At 44.1% G+C, this 19,961-nt stretch overlaps 1 protein-coding gene across 1 annotated transcript in view; it reads left to right on the top strand.

The window, feature by feature from the left end:
• Positions 1-19,961, top strand: part of sms (spermine synthase) — a 69,579-nt gene that overhangs the window by 9,740 nt on the left and 39,878 nt on the right. The window contains exons 3-6 of the mRNA XM_043700269.1: positions 8,238-8,302; positions 9,964-10,139; positions 14,040-14,194; positions 16,442-16,531. Coding sequence (XP_043556204.1) covers positions 8,238-8,302; positions 9,964-10,139; positions 14,040-14,194; positions 16,442-16,531 — 486 coding nt within the window. The remainder of the gene's footprint in view (positions 1-8,237; positions 8,303-9,963; positions 10,140-14,039; positions 14,195-16,441; positions 16,532-19,961) is intronic.

Raw genomic sequence — 19,961 nt, 5'->3', positions numbered from 1 at the left:
AGTAGATGCGGCGAATGCAGAAACAGTGTTGTTCCCGATAGCCGTGAACCCTGCGGAGGCCGCGAATCTGTCAGCGATGGTCTTCCTGGCAATCGTGGAGGCGGTTGTCTGGGCGGCGATCGCGGAGCCTGCATGGTCGGTGGGGGCGGAAGTGACGTCATGGTTCGGGGTGGCGGTTACTGCAGCGGCCACGTGGTTAATGGCGCCCGAGCGGTTTCGGAGGCCGATGGAAGATTCTGGAACAGTTGAGGAATCCGGAGTGTGTGGGTAAGTACATGAAAGTTTTTGGTACTTACTGTCTTTAATTTCCGATATGGCTAGGAAGAACTGTTTGTTTAGTGGATGGATTCTTCTGAGGATGAAGAACAGTCGAGGTCCTTTGCAGGTCTGTGAGAGTGTTGTCCTGAGCTGGGGTAGGGCTGACTGCAGGGAATGTAGGTAGCGGCGCATGGCTGAAAGCGTGGAGCGGAGGATCCGGAGGGAGGTCTTGTTGTAGGGACTGGTTGTCCTGGTTGGGTCCAAATTTTGTTGGTCTGAACGTAGTCCGGAGTCCGTGCGGGGTCAGTCGGTTCTGAGGAAGGAGATGTGGCTGTGGTAGCGAGTCTGTTTGAGGACGTGGCTGAAGAGCTTCAGGGCAGAGGAGATGACCTGAGGGGTGCAGTGAGAGAGGGACTCACTGAGATCCTTGTAGAGGGAGGAAGAGAGCTCCTTCAAGGAAGGCATCCTTGTAAGAGGATTCACAGTAGGTTAAAATCAACTAGGAGAAAGTGAGGACTGCAGATGCTGGAGATCAGAGCTGAAAACTGCCTCTGACTCTTGCACCAAATAAGGAAAATTTTTAGCATCGAGCCAGCGTCCAGAACCCAGCAATCAGAAGTCCACACTTACAGAGCAGTTCCCAGAGAGTCGTCCTAAAAGGGCATCTGTGTGGCCCCAATGTGCAAATCCAGTCTATATTACTGCAATGGCTGATTTCTGGTGGAACGTCGGAGTTGTTTTTCCCAATTCTTCTCCTTTCCCGCTCCCCCCCCACCACCAAAAATGGTTTTCATTATAAATGTGTGAGTAAATTCTTTCAGCTGCTGCCCAGTAGGAACAATGGCTTACAATGCCCAAACCTCGCCAGAGGCACCACTTTTGTCATGTTCCCATTCACTCTCCGTTCCAGTGAAGTTAATCTTTATTTTTCACATTTCCATTAAAACTAATTTCACCTCGATAAAGTCCTGTTGAATGTCAACTCCCTTTTTACATCATTTCAAGATCCTCCACCACCTTGCCAGGGAAATTTGTTAGTGCTGCTCAGACTTTAAACTAGTAAAAGTGGAGGTGGGACCCAAATAGACAGAAAAGAGATGAGTCTGAGACTGGTACAGTTGAGAAGAGGAGCAAGTCAAATAGTACAGGCAGAGAACAAGGTAAAGACTGATAAATTAACCACTTATTTCAGGGCAGAAGGCCTGACCGATAAGGCAGATGAATGTAAGGCATGAGTTGGGACTATGAGACTGAGATATCATAGCTATTACAGAAATGTGGTTCTGGGAGGGGCAGGGCTGACAACTTAATGTTCCAGGTGTAGATACTATAGAAAAGATAGAAAGAAAGAGCTCAAGAGAGGAGGTGGCATTTTTGGTGACGGATAACCTTACACATGTACGGGGAGGTTATTCCTGGGAGTACGCCCAGTGAAGTTAGTTGGGTGGAACTGAGAAATAAGAAAGGGGTGATCACCTTGTTGGGATTGTACTTTAGGGCCCCTCAATAGGCAGCAGGAAACTGTGAAGCAAATTTGTAAGGAGATCTCCGCTACCTCTAAGAATAATAGGGTTGTAGTGGGAGAGGCTTTCATTTTCCAAACATAGTCTGGGATTGCTACAGTGTTAAGGGTTTGGATGGGGAGGATAACTCTGATTATAACTCTGTTAGTTTCAAATAGTTCTGGAAAAGAATAGACCTGATCTAAAAATTAAAGCTCTAGGTTGGAGAAAGGCCAGTTTTGACAGTCTTAGGCAAAAACTTTCAAAAGTTGATTGGGAGAGGCTGTTCACAGATAAAGGGAGTTGGAAAATGGCAAGCCTTCAAAAATGAGATAACAAGAATCAAGAGACTGTATGTTCCTGTTAGTGTGAAGGACAATGCTGGTGGTAGGTATAAGGAATGCAGGATGATAGAAATGGAGGCTCTGTTCGAGAAAAAGGAGGCACGTGTCAGCTCTGGACAGCTGGGATTGAGTGAATCCCTAGAGTACTACAAGGAGTTTAAGACGACACAGTGGCTCAGTGGTTAGCACTGCTGCTTCACAGTACCAGGTACACGGGTTCAATTCCAGCCTCTGACAACTGTCTGTGCAAAGTTTGCATGTTCTCCCCGTGTCTGCGTGGGTTTCCTCTGGGTTCTCCTGTTTCCTCCCACAATTAGGTGAACTGGCCATGCTAAATTGCCCATAATGTTCAGGAATGTGTAGGTTCGGTGCATTAGTCAGGGGGAGGGAATGGGTCTGGGTGCGTTACTCTTTGGATGGGTTGGTGTGGACTTGTTGGGCCAAAGGACCTGTTTCCACATTGTAGGGATTCTTTGAAGAGCTGTAAGAGTATATTAAAGAGGGAGGTCAGGAGGGCACAAAGGAGATATCTTTGGCAAATAGGGTTAAGGAGAATCCAAAGAGAATCTACAAATACATTAAAGATGAAAGAATAACTAGGGAGAGCAGAGGGCCCCTTAAAAATCAGCAAGGCTGCCTATGTGTGGGACAACAGATCGGGAAATACTAAGTGAGTATATTGTGTCAGTGTTTACTGTGGAGAAGGGTATGGTAGCTAGAGAACTCGAGGAAATAAATGGTGATATCTTGAAAAATGTCAATATTACAGAGAAGCCGCTGGATGTCTTAAAATGCATGAAGGTGGATAAATCCCCAGGACCTGATCTGATGTATCCCAGAATTTTGTGGGAGGCTAGGGAAGTGATTGTTGGGCCTCTTACTAAGATATTTTGTGTTATTGCTAGCAATGGGTGAGGTGCTGGAAGACTGGAGGGTGGCTAATGTGATCCCATTATTAAAGAAAGGTGGTGTGGAAAAACTAGGAAACTGTAGACCGGTGAGCCTGATATCTGTGATGGGCAAGTTTGGAGGGGATTCGGAGGGAGAGGAATTACATGTATTTGGAAAGGAGAGGACTGATTGGGGATATTGGCTTTGTGCATGGGAAATTGTCTCTCAAACTTAATTGAGTTTTTTTTTGAAGTGACAAAGAAGATTAAAGGCAGAATAGTGGACTTTGTCTGGACATCAGTCAGGCGTTCCTCAGGGTTCTGCATGGTGGACTGGTTAGCAAGGTTAGATCGCATGGAATTCAAGGAGAGCTAGTCATTTTATCTAAAAGAAAAACTTGGCTTGAAGGCAGGAGACAGGATGATGGTGGAGGGTTATTTTTCGGACTGGAGGCCTGTGATCAGCAGTGTGCTGCAAGACTTGGTGCTGGGTCCACTGCGTTTAGTCTTTAACATTAATGATTTGCATGTGAATATAGGCGGTATGGTTCGTAAGCTTGCAGGACACCACCTGGTGTGGTGGTGTAGTGGACAGTGAAGGAGGTTATCTCAAACTACCATTGGACCTTGATCAGATGGGCTGGGGAATGGCAGATCCAGTTTAATTTAGGTAAATGAGAGAGGTTGCATTTTGGTAAGGCAAATTAGCGTAGCACTTATACACTTAATGGTAAGGTCCTGGGAGTGTTGCTGAATAAAGAGATGTTGCAGTGCAGGTTCATAATACTTTGAAAGTGGAGTTACAGATAGACAAGGTAGTGAAGGCGGCGTTTGGTTATGCTTTCCTTTATTAATCTGTGCATTGAATATAGGAGTTGGGAGATCATGTTGCGTCTGTATAGGACATTGATTAGGTCACATTTGGAAGACTGCATGCAATTCTGGTCTCCATGTTTTAGAAAGATATCCTTAAAGTTGAAAGGGTTCAGAGACAGAAATTCAGGGAGCTGGGATGGAAGCTTAGTGAGAACAAACAGAGTTGTTATCTCTGATTTGTTGCCCGTGCCACGTACTAGCCAGGCGAGAAATGGGGAGAGAGGAGTTGAACACGTGTCTACAGGGATGGTGCAGGAGGGAGGGTTTTGGATTCCGGGATAATTGGGGCTCTTTCTGGGGAAGGTGGGACCTGTACAAACAGGATGGTCTTCACCTGAGCCAGAGTGGGACCAATATCCTGAGGGGGCAATTTGCTAATGCTCTTTGGGTGGGTTTAAACTAATTCAGCAAGAGGATGGGAACCGAAATTGTAGTTCCAGCATACAGGAGTTTGAGATTAGTGAGGTCAGAAATAAGATGTCAAGGATGCAAGAAGACAGTAGCGAGCAGGAAGGTGTGTCTGCTTCAACGCCAGCAGCATCCGGATTAAGGCGGTTAAACTTGCAGCATGGGTTGGTGTCTTGGATTTCGATGTTGTGGCCATTTGAGACATGGATGTAGCAGGGACAGGAATGGTTGTTGCAGGTTCTGGGATTTAGATGTTTCAGTAAAACAGGGAAGGTGGTAAGAGGAGGGGGTGTGTGGCACTGTTAGTCAAGGACAGTATTATGGTGGCACAAAGAACATTTGAGGACTTGTCTGCTGCGGTAGTGTGGGCTGAGGTTAGAAACAGGAAAGGAGAGGGCACCCTGTTGGGAGTTTTCTATAGGCCTCTGAATAGTTCCAGATATGTAGAGGATAGGATAGCAAAGATGATCTCGATAGGAGTGGGAGTGACAGGGTAGTTGTTATGAGGGACTTTCACTTTGCAAATATCAACGGAGAATATTATAGTTTGAGTACTTTAGATGGGTCCGTTTTTGTCCATTGCGTGCAGGACAGTTTCTTGACACAGTATGTAGACAGGCCAACAAGGGGCTAGGCCACATTGGATTTGGTACTGGGGAATGAACCTGGCCTGGTGTTAGATTTGGAGGTAGTGATCACAATTTGGTTATGTTTACTTTAGTGATGGAAAGGGAGAGGTATATACTGCAGGCCAAGAGTTATAGCTGGGGAAAGACAATTATGATGCGATTCGACAAGATTTAGGATGCGTCGGGTGGGGAAGGAAACTGCAGGGGATGGGCATAATTGAAATGTGGAGCTTATTCAAGGAATAGCTACTGTGTCCTTGATACGTATGTAACCGTCAGGCAGGGAGGAAGTGGGTAGAGTGAGGGAGCTGTGGTTGTCAGGAGGAAGAAGGTGAGTTATGTTCGGATGAGATGTGAAAGCTCAGTTAGGGCGCTTGAGAGTTACAAGTTAGCCAGGAAAGACCTAAAGAGAGAGCTAAGAAGAACCAGGAAGGGGAAATGAGAAGTCATTGGTGGGTAGGATCAAGGAAAACCCTAAAGCTTTCTGTTGGTATATCAGGAATAAAAGAATTGACTAGAATAAGGTTAGGGCCAAGGATAGTGATGAGAAGTTGTGCATGGAGTCCAAGGAGATAGGGGAAGCCCTAAATGAATATTCTTTGTCAGTATTCACACTGGAAAAAGACAATGTGGTCAAGGAGAATACTGAGATGCAGGCAACAGACTAGACAGGATTGAGGTTCACAAGGAGGAGGTGTTAGCAATTCTGGGAAGTGTTTTTAAAAAAAAAGATAAGTCCCCTGGGCCAGATGGGATTTATCCTAGGATTCTCTGGGAAGCCAGCGAGGAGATTGCCAAGCCTTTGGCTTTGATCTTTATGTCATCATTGTCTACAGGAATAGTGCCAGAACCCGGAGGACAGCAAATGTTGTTCCCCTGTTCAAGGAGGGGAGTAGAGAAAACCCTGGTAATTATAGACCAGGGAGCCTTACTTGGGTTGTGGGTAAAGTGTTGGAAAAGGTTATAATAGATAGGATTTACAATCTTCTAGAGAGGAATAAGTTGATTAGGGACAGTCAACATGGTTTTTTGAAGGGTAAGTGAGTTTTTTGAGAAAGTGACAAAACAAGTAGATGAGGGTAAAGCTGTTGATGTGGTGTATATGGATTTCAGTAAGGTGTTTGATAAGGTTCCCCACAGTAGACTATTGCAGACAATACAGAGGCATGGGATTGAGGGTGATTTAGTGGTTTGGATCAGAAATTGGCTAGCTGAAAGACGACCGAGGGTGGTGGTTGATGGCAAATATTCATCCTGGTGTTCAGTTACTAGTGGGGTACTGCAACGATCTGTTTTGGGGCCACTGCTGTTTGTCATTTTTATAAATATCCTGGATGAGGGTGTAGAAGGGTGGGTCAGTAAATTTGTGGATGACAATAATGTCGATGGAACTGTGTATAGTGCCGAAAGATGTTGCAGGTTACAGAGGGATATGGATAAGCTGCAGAGCTGGGCTGAGTGGGGGCAAATGAAGTTTAATGTGGAAAAATGTGAGGTGATTCACTTTGGAAAGAGTGACAGGAATGCAGAGTACTGGGTGAATGGTAAGATTCTTAGTAGTGTTGTTGAACAGGGGGATCTCTGTGTCCTTGTTCATAGATCACTGGAAGTTGCCACCCAGGTTGATAGGGTTGTTAAGAAGGTGTACAGTGTGTTAGCTTTTATTGGTAGAGGCATTGAGTTTCAGAACCATGAGGTCATGCTGCAGCTGTACAAAACTCTGCTGTGGCTGCACTTGGATTATTGCGTACAGTTCTGGTCACTGCATTATAGGAAGGATGTGGAAGCTTTGGAAAGGGTTCAGAAACGATGTTGCATGGTATTGAGGGAAGGTCTTACATGGAAAGGTTGAGGGACTTGAGGCTGTTTTTGTTAGAAAGAAGGAGGTTGAGAGGTGACTTAATTGAGACATATCAGAGGGTTAGATAGGGTGGACAGAGAGAGCCTTTTTTCTGCTCCTCAGATGCTGCCTGACCTGTACTTTTCCAGTCCACGCTTTTCGACTCTGGTCTCCAGCATCTGCAGGCCTCACTTCTTCATTTTCCCAAGTGCCTGATGAGTACAGAACAAGGGTTACACCTGAAATGTTGACTTTTCCACCTTCTGATGCTGCCTGGCTTGCTGTGTTCTTCCAGCCTCTTGCTGGTCTACCTTGGATTCCAGTTCTTCACCTCAACAGCATCCAGGACAATCCTGCTGCTTGATTGGCTCCCACCCACCACTTTCAGCATTCACTCTCTCCACCATCACGCAGTAGCAGCAATGCATACCACCTCCCAAGATGCACTCATCAAGGCTCCTCTGACGGTACTTTCTAAGTCCATGATCTCCCCCATCTAGTAGACAATGGCAGCAGGTCATTGGAACACCACCGGCTGCAAATTCCCCTCCAGAATATACTTTCCTTCATTATATTGTGGGCAAAATCTTGTAACTCCCTTCCGAACAGCACTGTGGATGTACCTGCACCTTCCCCAATCCCTCCATCTCAGACCGTAGTGGTTCAAGACATGAGCTCACTATTGCCACCTCCAGGGCCAATAGAGATGGGTAATAAATGTTGGCTTTGCCAGCAGTGCCCATAATCTTTTGGACGAACCGAAAAAGCTTTATACTGCATAAAAGTGAAATTGCTAATATTGTTGTTGCACTTATGCTTGAGGTACATCTGATGTACCTCTCGCCCCCTCCCCGAGTCATACAGTCATACACTGGCTCTCATCTTGGAGGATTTTGGGTAATCCAAGATGGAGGACGGGAAAAAGTTGCGGCTATAAGAGCTGCTGTCTTTTTTTTTAAAATATTTCAGATGTTGGAGCTGATTTTCTGAGGAGCCGTAATTACTGTTTTATAAGCTGTTGTATTGTTTTGGAACTTTGGGGATTAAAAGATCAAAGCAACGGTGCTTTAAAAAGGAGGAAGCGAGACAAAGGCAGAGACTACATAGTCAGTGAGAGAGAGGGAGGAAGAAACCTACACTGCTCTCTGACACAACAGTGAATCGAAACAGCTACTGCCTTTGCTGTTTGAGTTCAAGTATTTACCTAAGGGGCAACTATTTCATGCAAAGGATGGTGTGTGTATGGAATGCCAGCGGAAGTGGAGGCTGGTACAATTACAACATTTAAGAAGCATCTGGACGGTTATATGAATAGGAAGGGTTTAGAGGGATATGAGACCAGTGCTGGTAAATGTGATTAGAAGAATTTGGGATATGTGGTCGGCATGGACGTGTTGGACTGAAGGGTCTGTTTCTGTGCTGTACATGTCTATGGCTCTATGGTTGCTGTAACATTTCTTGAATTTTGAGTATATGTATTTGTATTTCAGCTCTGCAACAGACTTGAAGAGAAAATGAAAGACGTTTTGCGGGGGAATATTAAAAGGCTAAAAAGGTAAGAAATTTGAATGGTTGAACCTTTCAACAAGACGTGGATTGGAGGTTTTAAAGTTTATTTATAAACCAAACTCCTAAGGGTGTACAGTGAAGCTTGCTGAATTATTTACTTGCTGCAATCACTGTGCCAACTAATTGTTTGATAATGCAGAACTGCAACTGCATGCCTCCTTTTAACAATGTTTAAGCTTTTTGCCTTGCACTCATCAGCTCTAGGACATGTCTAATTTTGGACATGGTGTTCTGAGGCTTGGAGGCATGTGCTGTTTGAGCATGGCTGGCATGCCACTTTCTGTGAATGATTAATAGGGTGTGTTGTTTGATATCTGCTAGAGTAGGAATGTATGGCTTGCTTACCTGGCATCTCGTTCAGTGTGATTCTACTGTTGGACAACTTTTATTAAACGATCTGGGTTATGCAAAGAAAAAGACTGGAAATCAATTTAAGATTATCATTCAGGCTGTGAGTGTGATGCATGAGCGTGTGCTCGATGCTACATAAATGTTCATGCCCTATTTTAATGTGTACTGGATTTTTTTTATCCATTGCGGGTACATTTTTATTCTTTGGAAGTCTCATTTTGTTTTGACTTTGCTTCTATCCAATCTTCACAGTTTCAACATTTAAATCTGTTTGTCACAGCTAGTTTTTCTCTTCTGACTTTAGTGACAGACCTTTCTGGTGCAATTTAACTTTATGCTGTATTATCACCTACAACAAACCATAACCAATTTTAGGCTAACTGGTTCCAGGGTATCTCTCCCTCCTTGTTCAAGTTAATGTCTTTCATTGGAAATCATCCAGTTCTCTGTCGCAACCTCCAAATTCTTACAATGTCTGATTGAGCTTATTTCTTAAACACTCTCCCGCCACCTTTGAGTGTTGAAGCATCTGGTGAATTGGCTTTTCCACTGCCTTTTTATTGAAAGCTTTACTGTACACCCTCTGTACCTGCCTCCTCCGTCTCTTTGAAAACATGGACTCAAGTTGTAATTTTCTTGGCGTTTCCCTTCACAAGTGGCTTTTCTTGGATATCTCTAGTCGGCCCAGACCTGAAGCATTCTTTTTAAGTCTGTTTTGAAAATGCGTTGCACAATAATTTTACTTCATAACCGCCGTTTTGGCATTTTGTATCACTTTTGCTTCCTCTCCGTTATGCGGTTCACTTCCTGTTACTCCAACAACCAGAACAATCTGGTTTCCAGATTTACTTGTCATGCATCATGCCCATGTCCTAATCTGTTTCCCAGTGTTTGTCATATAATACAAAGAAATGATGGAAAGTTTAATCGATTTTGCCTGGGACTTGGAGAGCCAGATGATGCTATGGGTGATTTGTTATTATACATGCCATAACAAGTTTACTGAACCTTGTAACGGTCTCTATCTGTGGGGCTGTGTATCGAAAGCTCCGTCTGCCTGTCTGCTCAGGCAGTGAGGGGGAAAAGATCACTCGACTCCATTCATAGAACAGCTGGAAGTTTTCTTGGTTAAAGTTCCGCTCTCAGCCTACACTGCAAAGAATTAATTCCAACTGGCAATTCATCGCACTTGCACTAAGTCGCACTTAGATGCAGAGTGCTTTGTGGCATTCTAATTGAGGTAACAAGGAGGGCAAGATAAATGCAAGTTAATTCACACCTGTGCTGCTTCCCTAGGTTACCCACCATTGTACGAGGAGGGGCCATCGATAGGTACTGGCCAACTGCTGATGGCAGGTTGGTGGAATATGACATTGATGATGTTGTTTATGATGAGGATTCTGCATATCAGAACATCAAGATTCTCCACTCAAAGCAGTTTGGAAATATTCTTATCCTGAATGGCGATATTAGTAAGTTTTGGTTTTATTTCTCTTCATTCAGGCAATGTAGGCATGGCTGGTATTTGATGCTCATCCCTAGTTGCATTTGGGAAGGTGGTGGTGACTTGCGTCGAAGAATTGCTGCAGTCAATTTGGTGTAGTTTTACCCAATAGTAATATGGAAATGGGAAAACAAAATTGTCTTTGGGCACTGTTTACACTTCACATCCCAGTGAACAGTAGGAGTTATTTTGATTTGTACTTGTACACTTCATGGTTTTTGCACTTAATTTATTTGATACTGATGTATCTTCGAGTCATAGAGATGTACGGCATAGAAACAGACCCTTCGGTCCAACCCGTCCATGCTGACCAGATATCCCAACCCAATCTAGTCCCACCTGCCAGCACCCGGCCTATATCCCTCCAAATCCTTCCTATTCATATACCCATCCAAATGCCTCTTAAATGTTGCAATTGTAAAAGCCTCCACCACATCCTCTGGCAGCTCATTCCATACACGCACCACCCTCTGTGTGAAAAAGTTGCCCCTTAGGTCTCTTTTATATCTTTCCCCTCTCACCCTAAACCTATGCCCTCTAGTTATGGACTTTTTGACCCCAGGGAAAAGATTTTGCTTATTTACCCTATCCATGCCCCTCATAATTTTGTAAACCTCTGTAAGGTCACCCCTCAGCCTCCTCCGCTCCAGGGAAAACAGCCTCAGCCTTTTAAGCTTCTCCCTGTAGCTCAGATCCTCCAACCCTGGCAACATCCTTGTAAATCTTTTCTGAACCCTTTCAAGTTTCACAACATATTTCCGATAGGAAGGAGACCAGAATTGCACGCAGTATTCCAACAGTGGCCTAACAATGTCCTGTACAACCGCAACATGACCTCCCAACTCCTGTACTCAATACTCTGACCGATAAAGGAAAGCACACCAAACGCCTTCTTTGCTATCCTATCTACCTGCGACTCCACTTTCAAGGAGCTATGAACCTGCACTCTAAGGTCGCTTTGTTCAGCAACACTCCCTAGGACCTTACCATTAAGTGTATAAGTCCTGCTAAGATTTGCTTTCCCAAAATGCAGCACCTCGCATTTAATGACAGTTTCATTGCATCATATAAATTCCTATAGTGTGGAAGCAGGCCATTTGGCCCATCAAGTCCACACTGATGAGCATCCCACCCAGACCTACCCTCTTACCCTACCCTCTTACCCTATCCTGTATTTCCCACTGGTAACCCACCTAGCCTGCACATCCCTGAATACTATGGGCAATTTAGAATGGCCAATCCAACTAATCTGTGCATCTTTGGATTGTGGGAGCCAATCAGAGCACCCGGAGGAAACCTATGCAGATATGGGGAGAATGTACAACATCTTTCCGATAGGAAGGAGACCAGAATTGCGCACAGTATTCCAACAGTGGCCCGAGGCTGGAATTGAACTCTGGTCCATGGCGCTGTCAGGCAGCATTAAGCCAATGTACTGCTAGTCTGCCTCGCATTAGATAGAAGAGAAACCCTGCTTGGGTTCTGCCTCACGGTTTATTAACCAGTGATGGCATCAATTGGTGCTGAAGAAACGCGAACATATTGAGTGACGGTAAGACATAGGAGTGGAAGTAAGGCCATTCAGCCCATTGAGTCCACTCTGCCATTCAGTCACGGCTGATGAGCATGTCAATGCCACTTACCCATATTCTCCCCATAGCCCTTAAATTCTTGATCTTGCAAGGAATGATCAATTTAAGATGGAAATGAAACCAAAACTGCTGAAACGATGCAGCCCATTTGAAGGATTGTGAAGGCAGTAAAGTGGTTTCATGTCGGGTCTTTTTAGAATTGCCATGGTCTGTAGTTTTGTTTGGAGCCTTTTCACTATGGAATATCTCTGTAGGAATCAGCACCTTTCTAGGAGAATCTGGGGCTTGGGTTTTTAAAAATGTATTCATTGGGGATACAAGAATTGCCCAGCAAGGTCTGCGTTTGTGGCCCATCCCTGATCCCCCTTGATTTAAATGGTTTATTCAATCATTTCAGAGGGCAACCAAATTGCTGTGGGCCTGTAGTCATCGAGGCTTGATTCCTCAAGGACACCAGATTTCCTTCCCGACAGGACAAAATTGATTCCAATACGTATTTTTAAAACAACAATTGACTATCATTTTATGGTCACTGTTACTGAGAATAACTTCCAACACACGATCCTTTCATTCATTGAATTTAAATCTCACCAGCTACTGTGGTTAGATTTCAAACCATATTCTACAGAAAACTGACCTGGGCCTCTAAATTACTATGCCACTCAACCCCCTTGTTAAAGGCTTGATTCAATGATAACACCAAACTGGGTTGAATTCAGGTATGAGTTAGAGTTGTGAGGGCTGGTAGTTGGTAGGGCATGACAGGATAACATGTAGATTTCCTTCTGTAGGGGTTAATCAATGGCGCTAATCTCTCTCTTGTAAATTTACATAGCTATGTACAACTGGAAAACTTCCACATTATTAGAAGCAAAATGCTGGGAACCTTTAGTGTGTCAGGCAATAACTGTGCAGACATGATGGGGTAAAGAATTCAGGTTCATTCATGGACTGAACACATCAGAGTCTTGAGATTTACAGCACAGAAACAGATCCTTTGGTCCAACTGAGCAGATATCCTGTACAAATCTAGTCCCACCTGCCAGCACCCGGCCCATATCCCTCCAAACCCTTCCTATTCATATACCCATCCAGATGCCTTTCAAATGTTGTAATTGTACCAGCCTCCACCACTTCCTCTGGCAGCTCACTCCATACGCACACCACCCTTTTAGTTGCCCCTTTTACATCTTCCCCTCTGGCTTTAAAACTCTGCCGTCTAGTTTTGGAATCCCCACCCCAGGGGAAGAGAGCTTGCCTGTTTACACTATCCATAAACCCCAAAGATTTTATAAACCTTTACAAGGTCACTCCTCAGCCTCCAGTGCTCCAGAGAAAGCAGCCCCAGCCTCGTCAGCCTCTCTCTATAACTCAAATCCTTCAACCCCGGCAACATCCTTTTGAATCTTTTCTGAACCCTTACAAGTTTCACAACATGGTTCCTGTAGGAAGGAATCCAGAATTGTATGCAATACTCCAAAAGATGGCCGAACCAATGTCCTGTACAGCTGCAACATGACCTCCCAACTCCTGTACTCAGTATTCTGGCCAATAAAGGAAAGCATACCAAACGCTGCCTTCAGTAAACCAATTTTTGAGACAGCAGTGAAAGTGCTGAGTGTGGCTGCTCCTTTCATGTCGAAGGAGGTGCCTCCAGCGGGATCGTACTCCCATACTATGGTAGTTGTGGATATGTTTGCCAACATGGGAAGTTGATTTGGAGATGTTTCCTCCCCTGCCTCGGTGACATCCTCAGTGCTTTGGAGCCTCCTGTGAACTGGACTCTCTCCTCTTGAGTTTATTTAGTTTTGTTGCGAGAAGAACTGTAGCTCGCGTGCTGGTTGCCATAGTTGTGGGTATGTTCATCGAGCTAGGAGGTTGATTTACCGAATTATATAAATTCCTGAAGAAATAATACAGCAGTGCTTATGCTCCCAAGCACTGAGGATGTCACCTAGAAAGGGGACAAAACATCTATAAATCAATTTCCCAGTTCGGCAAACGTATCATAACTACAACAACTGGCACCTGAGCTACAAACCTTCATGCAAACCTTGGAGTCCCATACTACCTTGCTGAAGTGTTAACCTGGGTTACGTGCTCAAGTCTCTGCCAGGGGGCTTTGAACCCCCATGGCCTTCTGATTTCAGAGCTGCAAGCAATCGCCCAAGACCCAAGGCTGACACTTGGAATTGTTGTAACAGCTGCTGTTATGTTTCAGGCATTATTGAGAATGTTTAGCAGGAGCTGTATCTTTCTGCATCTATCCGTTCCAGATTTAGGGGAAAGTGACCTTCCATACACACGAGCAATCATGGGTGATGGAGTAGAGGACTATAAAGGGAAAGAAATTCTTATCCTTGGAGGAGGAGATGGTGGAATCCTTTATGAGCTGGTCAAGTTAAAACCAAAGATGGTCACCATGGTGGAAATATCCTTTTTAGAGTAACTGTTGCCTGAAATGGTTTGGGTAATGTTAAAGAACTAAGCTAACGCTGGTCATGGTTGGGTAGGAAGGTTTTGGTGGGGGTTTCTTTTCTAAGCAAAAGTGACTGAGGGGAGATTTGATAAGCGAAGTACAAGATTATGATGGGCTCAGATAAGGCAGACAAAGCAAAGCTGTTCCTGTCTTGCAGCACAATGCCACCCTCCTTGCCTTTAGAACCTGGAGGCCAGGGTTCAAGTCTGACCTGCTCCAGAGGTGTTTCGTAACATCTTTGAGCAGGTAGGTTTTTAAAAAAAGTTTCCCTGTTAGTTGACCATACAAAGACTATGGGACACACAGATGTAAGGTCGTGGACAAGGGCTACGAGGGATGTGTGAGTTGGTGTTTCTTTCTTTTTGCAGCGAGTGTTAATGGCTTGGAACACTTAACCTATGAAACAGGTGGTGGGAGAGACAATCCAACGTTTCAAAGGAATTTGGATAGGCCCTCGAAGAAAATTAAGGTGCAGTGCTTTGGGCTGCAAGCATGGGAATCCAAGTCATGGATTACTTTTTGGGAGTGTACATTTAATGGACTGCATGTCCAACTGTTCAGTAAATGACTATCCAACATTCGTTCAGTGATGGGAAGCCAAGCTTAGCAGCGGGCAGTTGTTTGTCACTGGGAAGATGCTCCCACTTAAGTTCAAAAGGCCACAGATCCTAGATCTCTGCTTTTCCTAGTGCATAATCAATGGTTCGGACTTCAGTGTTGAGAGCATGGTTTGATGTAACAGAATTGTGCAGATAGTGGGAAGAATGTGTCAACTGCAGGAAACTGTCAATGGACTGCGAAGGTGGGCAGTGGAGTTCAATCCAGAAAAGTGTGTGGCAAGCTAGAGGTGAAGTCTCCGTAGTCCCAGGCTGTGCTCTCAATAGAGAGAGACACAACTGCTGGTGGTTTAACCAGCGGGTCACCCCACTTCAGACAAAGTGAGAGGTTGAGAAGGCGGGACCTTCATGTTGACCTAAGGCAGTGTGGGAATTGAATCCAGTCTGTTGGTGTCAGTCTGCATCACAAACCAGCCGTTCAACCAACTAAGCTAACCGACTTCATGTGATATCTGAGGTGATTTGGCAAGTAAGATGAGCTAGTACACTGTGAAGGTTGGAGGACCTTGATGTGCATATCTACAAATCCTGGAAAATAGGGAAGGTGGCTAGAGTGATTACAATAACATGTGCAAAACTTGCCTTCCTTAACTGAGGTACAAGAGAGAGGATCAGGGAGGTTATGCGTGAAATGTATCAAACTGGCTTTAAACTGTAGCTTGTGTACTGTTCAGCTCTGGTGTATTAGAGAGGATATGATAGCACTGGAGGGGACACTAGGGAATTCTCAACATGGTACTAGGAATGTAGAGCCTTAACTGTATGAGAGAGTTTCAGGAGCTGGAGGTTTTTGAAACAGTCAAGATTGAGATGTGTTACTGAGAGAGACTAAGAAGGACCTATCTCCATTTACATTGTTACCAGTAATGGAGGTGGGGTGGGGGGGGGAGGGGGCATGAATTTAAATGAGGTAGTGACAGGATTTGCAAGAGACTATAAAGTATTTTGACCTTGAGAGTGCTCTGAGGTCCAAATTTATAACCTGAAAGATGATAGATATTACATTTTTTTTAAAACAACAATTCTTTGATTGCAATGTATCAAATGTATATCCTCGGGCCTGAGGCCGAATATCTGAAAGTGGAGCAAGGTTGGATGTCTTGTCTTTATCCAGTGTGGATGTAATGGGCTGACTAGCTGCTTGTACTGTAAATACACTGAGCCGTACCTTGTTGGATGGTGGAACAGCTTCGCAAGTTGAAATGAGATGCTTCGGTTGTTGTGTTTTCAAATTTATTTTAAGTGCTAAATTCTTTGGGCCAAAGCTTCAGGCATTGAACTCATCGTCCAACTAATTTTTCCATGAACCAGCTGTCCTGGCCAGTAACAGATGTGATTGAAGGTGTTAACAGTTGAGGTCTTACTGCATTCCGAGGCCTGAGTACAGTGAATTGGAAGGCAATAGCTAGGCGTTTACCCAGGTGGGGTTTGGATGTTCTCCTGAAATGTCAATGGCGTGACTCCCTCCAAATTGTAATGGTGTGCTTTTCAATCAGGGTTTATTCAGCCAGATTTAACAGTTTTTTGTCTTTGTCAGTTTGCTGTCATACTCGTCGGAGTTGTTCCTTAACCAGATTTGCACATTGACCAGATGGTAATTGATGCATGTTGTAAACACATGCGCAAAACCTGTGGAGATGTCCTGGACAATCTGAAAGGAGACTGCTATCAGGTAGGTCAACTGCCACTCTTCTCTTCCCTTGGATATATAACTAATAACTTCTGAAAAGTCTAGGGTGCCTGCTTAGATAGATTGTCGCTGCTGAATACTTGCAAAGTGCCCCCAAGGTCTCTTGACCAGATCTACCTTACCTGTAACATTAATTATCGCTGCATTTCTTTTTACCTGAAACTCATCAGTCTGTAAGTGGTCACAAACAGGCTCGCTGAGTCGTCGCTCAACTCGAGAACTGCTCGTTATGTTTGCAACCAAGCCTTGTGTGCCATCTCATCAGCTTAGCTTTGGTAACATGCCTTCCAATCTGGTCACCTTTGACCCTGATTTGGAGTCACGTGTTCGCCAATTGCCATTCTATCACAGCCACAAGTTAGTTATATATTGGCATGTACTACGTGCTCTGCTCAACTCGTTAATCTTCCTGTTGTGCAAGCTGCTTTGTGGAGATAAACAGTCTATTCCTTCAGCAAAAGTCTCTCTTCTTGCAGGCAGTATCCTGCATTTGGTTTGAGTGATGCTGTCATTGCTAAATCTCTTGCTTGTCTGGCCTGGGTTTTAGTATCTTGTTCTATTCACATTCTTGTCTCCAATGCTATCGTGGCCCTGTTCCTCCTATCTTATCATTGCATTGCAACTAATGCCGAATATCCCTTAATCTCTTCCATCTCTGCTTGTCAAGTATATGACACCCACAGTAAATTGTGCTGAAAATTTCCAGTTCCTCAGCATGTCACCCACATGGTATTTGGGTATGGCTGCCTATAACCGCAGACATTTTATTTTAAGGAGGAGCTGTTTGCGTGAGAATTGCTTACTCTCCCTACTACCAGTTTGACTTTATAGACCTCTTGCGTGTTCCTTTTGCTACTACACCAGCCGTATGAAGTAATTTCCCCCAGAAATGTGTACAGTACAGATTTCTATCATGACGTGCACTGTTGTATGTTTTGTCAGTTGCAACTAATCTCCCAGAACTATTGATTCTAGGAAGAGGGGAGATGTAAATGTTATTATCCGTAAGGAAAAATACTGGGGAAATTGGAAGCCTGAAATTGACAAATGCTCTGGAGCTGATTGTCTACACCCTAGACTTGGAAAAGACCTGGCTACAGGAATAGTGGATGCACTGGTTTTGATCTTGCAGAATTTCCTGCATTGTCTGCTTGCTTCCACAAACCAGAAGGAGCAAATATGATTTCACTGTTGACAAAAGGAGGGAAAGAGTAAACAGTTAAACACCAACGCAGTCAGCCTAATGCCAGCCATCCGAAAAACACTAGATTTTGTTAGTGGAGAAATGGTTCCAGCAGGGAGAAAGAGTATTGTTTAACCAACAGATTTTGTGAAGAGAGACTTATGTTCCAAATAAATGTGGGGAGTGAGGAATCGCTGGCTGTTAAGTATCTGAATTCTCAAAATATTTGTGAAGGTGCCATGCAAGAGGTTATTGCATAAGATTATAGTTCATGGGATTGGGGGAAATATCTTGGCATAGTTTGAGGATTGGTTAGCAAACAGGACAATGAATCTAAATGAATGGCTTATTTTCACAACAGCAGGCTAATGTAACTTATGGAGGACCTCATGAGCCTAAACAATTTTCAATCCATCTCATTGACTGAGGTCAGGGAAGCTAACAAAATGTCCATGTTTGCTTCTGAGTGAAAAACAAGGTGGAAAGCAAGTTGTGACGAGGACATAAAGTGGCTGATGTAAGCAGGTCGCATTTAAAGCAAGGTGAGGACAGATGGAGTATGATGTGCAAGAGGTTTAAAAGTTTCCTCCTTGTTTTGCCAGCGTTCCACCCAGGGTTTTTAAACTGTTGTTTCTTGCTCCTCCTACTAGGAGTTTTGCTGATAGTAAAGGCACAGGAGTTAGTCTTGCCCATTTTGTCAGCTGCAACTGCTCTGTATCATCTACCATCCAACTATATCAAGGTGCACTCCTCTGCCCACTGAGATTTCTGGAGCTTTTAAAATCTGATCAAACAACCTAAACACCAACATTTTACTTCCAGTGTGTCCCTTTTTAGAGTGACATTAGCTTTTTCAATTTTAACTCCCACTTTCTTTATCTTGTGAGCATGCATCTTAGCATCCACATTTAAAAGGCAAGTATTTCTAATGCCAATTTCATTGTTTAGTGTTTTGAAACATTCAGGAAAACTGGTTGAATGTACCATTTAATGTAATTTAAACAGTGAGAAGCCAATAAATGTTGGTATTGAAAGGGTTCTGGTGTGAGAAAATTGTTATACAGGTACAGCAAGCAATTAGGAAGGTAAATGATATGTTGGACTTACAACAAAGGATTGAATGCAGCAATTCTACAGAGATCTGGTGAGACTGTATATGTAGAGTGCTGTGTAACTTTGGTATCATCTTCTCAGGAAGAATATATTTGCTTTGGAGCATGTACAACAAAGATTTATACAAAAACGTATTGATGTGTAAAGGGAGCCTAATTAGAATAAGTCTCTTTTCTAAAATTGAGATGAATGAGGTAATCTCTTCCGGATTGGAAAGGTACGTGTTGCAAAGACAGAGAAATGTAAGGAGTGACCTTATAAAGGTTTACAAAATCATGAAGGGCGTGGATAGGATAAATAGACAAAGTCTCTTCACTGGGGTGGGGGAGTCCAGAACTAGAGGGCATAGGTTTAGGGTGAGAGGGGAAAGGTATGAGAGAGATCTCAGGGGCAATTTTTTCACGCAGAGGGTGGTACATGTATGGAATGAGCTGCCAGAGGAAGGTACAATTGCAACATTTGAAAGGCATCTGGATGGGTATATGAATAGGAAGGGTTTGGGAGGGATATGGGCTGGGTGCTGGCAGGTGGGACTAGATTGGGTTGGGATATCTGGTCAGCATGGACAGGTTAGACCGAAGGGTCTGTTTCCATGCTGTACATGTCTGTGACTCAGCGGGTCTGTGGAGAGAAATCAGAATTAACATTTTGGGTTGAGTGACCCTTCTTCAGAACTGATGGTAGGTAGGAAAGTGTTGGTTTGTGTGCAGAAGATACAAGGAGGGGGTAAGGATTAAACGATAGGTGAGGATAGAACTCCGAGAGACAAACAGTCAGACAGACAAAGGAATGGATAACAATTAGCCCACTCGGAGAATGAATGAATAGCAATTAGTGGCTAATGATGAGTGGTGTGTAATACCAGACCTTGTTATGACATGGTATGCTGTGAGGGGCTTGGGGGTAAGGAAATGCAAGAAGGTGCCTTCTACCCTAAAATTGTTGAACTCAAAATATTGAGTCCAGAAGGCTGTAGTGTTCCCAAGTGGAAAATGAAGTGGTGTTCTCCCAGCATGCACTAAGCTTTGCTGGAGCACTGCAGCAGGCCTGAAACAGATGTTGGCCAGGGAGCAGGGTGGGGTGTTGAAGTGACAGGCAACTGGAAGCTCAGGGCTT

The sequence above is a fragment of the Chiloscyllium plagiosum genome, chromosome 12, assembly GCF_004010195.1.
Source record: "Chiloscyllium plagiosum isolate BGI_BamShark_2017 chromosome 12, ASM401019v2, whole genome shotgun sequence".
In the NCBI taxonomy this organism is placed as follows: domain Eukaryota; kingdom Metazoa; phylum Chordata; class Chondrichthyes; order Orectolobiformes; family Hemiscylliidae; genus Chiloscyllium; species Chiloscyllium plagiosum.
This window is presented reverse-complemented; position numbering and strand designations above follow the sequence as displayed.